Genomic DNA, 7,500 nt, shown 5'->3' on the forward strand with positions numbered 1-7,500 from the left:
AATAAGTAAACCTTGCTGGGGAAATGTGGATGACGATACACACACCCAGTGATAAAAGGAGGAAAGTTCTTATAGCGTACAGTCATCCAATTGTCCTCTATACCATATGAATCTCAAGAGCGAGTTAAACATTCACTTTAAAATCCTCACTCGCGTATACAAACTATTTCGCCCCTTCCCGTATCACAGTGGTAAACGGAATGTCCAGGTATAAAGGTCCAGTCACACATGCATGTTCTCACCCGGTATGTCCTCCCGTATGCCCATACGCGGCCAAACGTGCGTTTTAACCACGCCCACACAGGTATTGAATTGTGCCGCACAACGTTGCACCTACGTTGCACCTACGCACGTCAGTATGACGTTAGTACTGCGTTAGTGTGACGTAGTGCGTGAGTGGCAGCCGTTGTGCGTTGTACTTACGTTGTGCATACGTTATGTGGACCTACTGTATGGACATACTTCCAGGTAGTACGTGAAGGGTCACGCAAGCATAACGTCTTTACTAGGTATGGTGACGTAGGTGGTACGTCAAGTGCCGTCAGAGCTACGTCAGAGCTACGTCAGAGCTACATAAGAGCTACGTCAGAGCAACGTCAGAGCTACGTCAGACTTTCGTCAGAGGTATATCAGCGCGAGGTTGGTGCCAGGCATGCCTCCTCTATACTCCCAGGTATAAAAAGGGTGCTGGGCGGTACCTGACAGTCATTCACCATCCAACCTTCACCAGAGCAGCACTATGGACGACACCATGAGAGATTCATTAGCTTTGCTGAGGGGCCGGCATAGGGGCACTGCTAAACTCAAAAAAGCCCTGAAACTGTATGTGGTACTCAAGGTGACCAAAGCAGTCGTCGACTACTGTGAAGAACAACAAGAAGCACAGAAACGTCGCCGAAAACGACGGAGGGTATGGGTGGAGCCCTATTTGCAACGTCGGATGGAACAGGGTCACTACAACAACCTGATGGAGGAATTGGCCAACAAAGCTCCTGAACTGTTCAAGAATTACACCAGGACAAGCAAAGCCCTGTTTGATGAGATTGTTGAACGCGTTACGCCGCACATCAAGAAGCAAACAACGTGGTGGAGAGACCCCCTCGAACCTGGCCTGCGTGTTGCCATCACACTACGGTTCCTAGCAACAGGGGACAGCTACATGACTGCAGTACAGCTTCAGAGTTCCCCACAACACCATCAGCGGAATTGTGCCAGAAACCTGCCGTGCAATTGTCGCCGAGTATGGAAGTGAAGAGCTCCGAACACCACAGACACAGGCGGAATGGCTCCAGGTTACAGCGGGCTTTTGGGACAAGTGGAAGTTTCCCAACTGCATAGGTGCCATTGACGGGAAACACATCCGCATCAAGAATCCACCTGGAGGAGGGTCTTACTACTATAACTACAAGAAGTTCTACTCAATACTCCTGGTGGGCATCTGCGACAGCCAATACAGATTCCTCTACGTCGACGTGGGTGCCATAGGGTCCGAGTCAGATGCAGGGGTGTTCGCCCACACACAGCTGAAAGAGCTGGTTGAGCACTCTAAGGCCCACATCCCCCCTGCAGGACCTCTACCAGGCGATACTGATGGCAAGAAGTGCGACTACTTCTTCGTTGGAGACGATGCCTTTGCCCTTCGACACTATATGATGAAACCATACCCACTTCGGTCGCTGACGGTTGATGAAAGGATCTACAACTACAGGCTGAGCAGGGCACGTCGAACAATTGAGAATGCCTTTGGGATCATGGCCAATAGGTTCCGGGTCTTCCACACACCCATATGTCTCCGACCCGATAATGTTGAAGCTGTAGTGATGGGAGCGTGTGTGTTGCACAACATGTTGCGCAATAGAGTACTTTCGGCCAGCAGCCTGAGCAATGCGGAGGATCCCAACACACACAACATGGTAGATGGAGACTGGAGAAACGACCCACCTGTTGGCACCCCATTACCATCTATTCATGGCCGTGCCAATGCTGCCATTGCAATTGCCCAGAGGAACTATCTGAAGAAGTATGTGACGTCACCCCTAGGAGCTGTTGCCTGGCAAAACAATATGATATAATAATACATTGTACCACACTATGTACTGTAAAAACCCAATAAAACAAAAAAACCAAACATGTGTTTCTTTTTCTTATATTAGTGTGTTTATAATTATGTTATATTATTTTATATTATTTATTTATAATATATTTATTTTATATTTATTTCTTTATATTTTATATTTATTTCTTATTGCCTAATAACTGTTAATAGGAGAAGGAAAATTGGAGTAAACTCAAAATAAACATTTATTTATTCCTTTCAAATTATTGTGTACATTTTGTTTTATTACATAAATTTTATAAGCTGAAGGAAAAATGGAGTAAACTCAAAATAAACATTTATTTATTCCTTTCAAATTATTGTGTACATTTTGTTTTATTACATAAATTTTATAAGCTGAAGGAAAAATGGAGTAAACTCAAAATAAACATTTATTTATTCTTTTCATATTATAATAAAAGCTAAAAGTCCGCTGAAGAGGTCGGCGTATGCAGTGTTGTAGTACTTTGTTGCGGAGGAGCCTTTGCTGGAGTATAGGCTGTGGAGGCTTGGCCCGGCAGCTGCATTTCCATGTCCATCAACAGGGACATGTTGAGGTCGGTGGTGTTGTTTGCAGGAACCCCAATGCTGCTTGTAGAAGGGCTCCTGAGGAGATACGGTTGCTGCAACAATTGCAGCTGCTGGGGGGTAATCGATGTCACCGCTGGTTGGCCCTGCTGCCGAATGGAAGGGAATGTGGCAGGGAATGTGGCAGGGAGCTGTGGCACTAGTTGTGGCTGTTGCTGTTGTGGCTGTTGCAGCTGTTGCAACTGCTGCAGCTGTTGTGGCTCCAACATTAGTAGTTGTTGCTGTTGCTGTTGGGGCTGGGCCTTGGGCGGAGAGGGGGCAGGGCAGTACTCAGAGTTAATTATGTGGTACTTTAGGTCATGTGAGGCCATTTCAGCACCTTGTTTGGTCGCCTGCTCATATTTTCTGAGGCAGGCGGTGATCTCCATCCTGAAGATGGGCATCAGGCTTGGCCCAACCTTCAGTAGCATGGGGAGCAACGATTCCAAAAAGTGCCTCGCCGCCTCTGTATCCCTGTCCCCACTCAGCTCCTTGAACTCCGACAGGAAGTGTTTGGCCACATCGATTACCTAGGAAGAAAATTACCCAATCGAATAGATTCTAAAATTCTAAAATTAGTTGATTTAATGAATGTAATTAGATGCAGTTGTATTACTAGTCAATAGTAACCATAAAAACATGTTTTTACGTAGTGAATACCTTTGTACAGATTTCTTTTGGGTTTTTATTTCATACAAAATTTAGAACTTTATTACTACTATACCTGCCTTCCTTTTAAACAAAATTAAAACACAACTCACCGAGTCAATTGCCGCTCCTGGCTTCATTGGGGGGTGCTTCCTGGTTCGGGGTTTTCTTGGAACCTTGATTGCAGGCACCACCACTACCTCTTCGTCCTTGCTGGCCGGCGAGGGTGTGTCCGGGTCGCCATGAGAAACCCCTACCCCTGTAGTCGTCGCGGTTGTTGTGGTTGTTGTGGCTGCGGTGGTTCTGGTGGCAGGAGTGTCGTCGTCCTGGAATGGATTGGCAATCAATTAAAATGCACGGTCAAATATGCATATATAGTTTAGATTAACAAACATATTTTAGGTTAATTTTTTTTTATTTCACTAAAGTGTATAAATTAGTATGTTGACTTGGTACGTTTTTATATAGTTTAAATTAACAAACATATTGTAGGTTAAATTTTTTTTAATTTTACTACATTGTATAAATTACTTTGTTGACTTGGTACATTTTTATATAGTTTATTATGAAATTATTAACAAACACATTTTAAGTTAAAAAATTGACTCACCGTTGGTAGACCTAGTGTGGCCGTTTTGTGTTGGCGTACTATGTGCGCCTTGAGGAAGGGGAACAGCTCAAGGATCCATCTCTCTCGGTCCGTGTGCCTCTTGGAGCCCGTTGCTTGGCCGCTGACGGTGTTTGTGAGCCGCCCATAGCGGCTCCTGAGGGAGCTGAACCAGGTCCGGAGGTCGGTCCCTGAGACTGGGGGTTCCAACTTGGCCCCTTGTTCCTCCCAGGCCCTGGCGATTTTGGCCTTGTCCTTGTAGGCCGTCTTGCCCCTGTTGTAAATAAACTCGCCCTTCACCTCGAGCCACTGGGCCAGGGCCCTCTCCTGGGCATCAGTCAGGATCACTGAGGGGTTCTTCTTCCTCCTTTTCTGTTTCTTTTGAAGAGCAGAAGCAGGGCCCTCGCCCTGGGAGTTGGACGAATTCTCCTGCGGGCTCCTATCCCTCCTCTCAAACACAGCAACGGCCAAATCATTAAGGAGCAGCTTAACAGAGGGTGATGAAGCTCTGCCTGAAGGAGGAGGGGGGCCTTCGTCGTCCTCGGCACCAACAGGCGAAGAGGGATTGTCCTGAAAATCATTGGGGAGGTCATGGGCAGGGGTAGAGGTGACAATGGGCCTCTTCAAGCCCTTGGACCCTTTATTTCCCTTTACCATGTTGAATAATAAACACGCAACACAATGCACTATACACAGTGGTGGCTCTGAAGGGTGAGGTGTAGTACATCCACGGTATAAACACGCAACACAGTGGTGGCTCTGAAGGGTGAGGTGTAGTACATCCACGGTATAAACACGCAACACAGTGGTGGTACATCCACAGGGTACGGCTCTCTCTGTCACACTGAAGCCACGTTGCCGCGCCGCTGCCTTAACGCTACCTGGCGGTGGCATGGGTTGGCGTGTTTGGCGGGGAAACAGCCACAATACGTGAAGATGGCGTTGGGCTTCCTTAGCACTGACGTTATACATTACGTATGTTCACGTATGTTCCGGTTGCCCCTAGGTTGGCCTCCTGTGCGCCCAACGTATAGTCAAGTACAATCACGGATACGTGACGACCCATGTATATTGTGAGCTGCCCACAATATACGTGGCCCTCGCCGTACCGCCAGGTATCCACGATGTACCGTTCATACGGCAAGGTACGTCCTAGGTTGCTGGGACGTTTCCACAATTACTGCGTTGCACGAACCAGCGAACTGCGTTGTACTGACGTTATACGTGCACTTTTTGATACGTGATAATACGGCTGGCCTAAACATGCATGTGTGACTGGACCTTAACTATAAAGCGAATTCACTGTAAGGGGGAAAAACCATGACACGCTGATTCACATTGTCAATATCCTTACTTAGTATGTGGGATTCAATATGATTACAATTACCTATCAATGATTGGGCGTTTAGATAATTGACCTTTATATGGTCAAACTTCATTGAGATTCGTTGCGCTCTATAGGGGCACAGTCGGGTTTTATGCCCATACTCGTTACACTGAGTACATTTAACTCTGGTCGTTTCTGTAATTTGGTGCAGTGCGATTATTCGCTCCACATATTTAGCAAGTATGTGGATGATAATGGCGTAAGGCCCTTTCCTCTGCAGGTCAGCCCAACCTTCGTGTTGTTGATGGGAGTGACTATGGTTTTGACTCAAAGTAATTGTTATAAGGGCTTGCATTAACATGTCTCGTTGTCTTCTGTGTCATAGATGGGTCCTCATGATAAAGGGTGTAGGTTAGAGGGATGGATTGTCTGCCATTTTAGTTTCTCCTTCCTCTTACGTCGTACTGTTGGGTGATATCTAGTAGGTTCCTACTTGGTCTTCCTGTGGTTATTTTTTTAAAAGTTTATTTTTTGCTACTTCAATGTTTGCCAAAATACGGGATAGGTAGGCTATATGTCTGAAAAAAATTATAATATATTTTACTTATTATAGAACATTTTACCTTTATCTAACAAGGAACTTTGGTACATTTTAACTCTATGTAATCTTTGAAGACTAAAATTTATTCATTGGTCAACATCTTATTGTATGTAGGGCCAAAAACATGGCCCCTTATATTAATAGTTCATTTTTCATAGAAAACATTGACATTTAATATAAGTTTATTGTCAATCAATTACTGCGCATCACTTAAAATCTTAGGAAATTAAAGATTTGGGACCACATCTGAAATAAAAACATGACTGAATATTTATATAGTTTTATTATTACACGACTTAGAATTTTAAGGACCTAGCTTTACAAAGATGTTTATTTTTATCCACCTCGTAATCCATCAGAGGTGATGATGTCGGTTAAGGCGGCGGAGAGGAGTATGTTGGGGATGGTGGCGAGGGAAGACCGCTCAAGAAGTCTCCTACCTTGGTGGAGATTCCTCTTCCTCCTGAAGAGAGAAATTCGTTTTCCTCCTCCTCGTGAGGAGAGACACTTTCTCTTCCTCCTTTTTTTTTGGCATTTCTTCTTCAGCCATACCCTTGGATTTCTCCTTGCTCCCTCATCGAATGATCTATGATGTTTGCTATCGATATTCCTCCGCTGTTTAAAGTTGCTCCCCTGGCGATCAGAAATTCTGTTACATCCAATGATTATACGTACAAATGGCTTCATTAATTCCGGTACACTTCTTGGGAGGCGAAGGAGAAATATGACAGCAGTACATCGTAGCACGTAACTGTTGGCAACGTATACATTCTTATTTATGGTACAAAACAAGGTCTATAGAATATTCTATAGACCTTGGTACAAAAGATCTTTATTCGTTAATTAGCCTACTATCATTAATAACCAAAGTGGAATAGCCTTTATTGGTAAATTGGATAGCTTATTCCCAAGAAACGATGCTTTCAATATGATATAAAAAAGTAGAGAGAGAGAGAGAGAGAGAGAGAGAGAGAGAGAGAGAGAGAGAGAGAGAGAGAGAGAGAGAGAGAAGGGAAATCCCGAATTCCACTACTACAGCCCCATCTTCTCTCTTCCTCTGGGCTCACCCATAACACCTGTGTTTGTTTCCAGTTAACTCCAATTTGTGTCCAAAGGAAATACTTTGGTTACTTATTGAACATATGTTCATTATCAGATTGGATTTCATTTGAAATATTCTCCTTCCCGAGTTTCATTAATTGTAATAATATACATATAAATATATATACATATATACTTAAACATTTATACATATACATATATACATATACATGTATACATATGTATATATGTATATGTATGTGAATATGCATATGTGTATATGTATATATGTATATATATATATATATATATATATATATATATATATATATATATATATATATATATATATATATATATATATATATATATAGTATGTGTAATATCTTATGGCAGTATATATTCTCAAAACGTCTATCATGTCATATTTCGTTAATTAGCCTACTATCATTCCAAAGGGTTATGGCCTATGTTGGTAAAAGAAATAGCTTAAACTAATTCAACAATGTGATCTGAAAAATAAAACCAGCCTCCAATCACCTCATTTTCTCTTTCCTTCTGTGTTCATCCATAACACGTGGTTTCTTTCCAATCAACTCCAACAACCCCTTCTA

The 7,500-nt window shown here is 43.3% G+C and overlaps 1 protein-coding gene across 1 annotated transcript; it reads right to left on the bottom strand.

Moving 5' to 3' along the window:
- Positions 1-2,358: 2,358 nt before the first annotated feature.
- On the bottom strand, positions 2,359-4,186 carry LOC137621151 (cAMP-dependent protein kinase catalytic subunit-like). The gene is made up of 3 exons (XM_068351578.1): positions 3,921-4,186; positions 3,424-3,636; positions 2,359-3,192 (listed from the first exon to the last, which is right to left on the bottom strand). Exons 2-3 carry the CDS (start codon positions 3,448-3,450, stop codon positions 2,518-2,520), a joined length of 702 nt encoding a protein of 233 aa, XP_068207679.1. The 5' UTR covers positions 3,451-3,636; positions 3,921-4,186; the 3' UTR covers positions 2,359-2,517.
- Positions 4,187-7,500: the final 3,314 nt, after the last annotated feature.

Source organism: Palaemon carinicauda, chromosome 27 (assembly GCF_036898095.1).
Source record: "Palaemon carinicauda isolate YSFRI2023 chromosome 27, ASM3689809v2, whole genome shotgun sequence".
Taxonomy (NCBI): Eukaryota; Metazoa; Arthropoda; class Malacostraca; order Decapoda; family Palaemonidae; genus Palaemon; species Palaemon carinicauda.

Excerpts from the sequence above, each read along its gene's own strand:
- LOC137621151 (XM_068351578.1), bottom strand. The coding sequence starts at position 3,450 with ATGAAGCCAGGAGCGGCAATTGACTCG. Across the intron at positions 3,193-3,423 it reads CAGGAGCGGCAATTGACTCG|GTAATCGATGTGGCCAAACA; the intron begins GTGAGTTGTGTT and ends TTTTCTTCCTAG.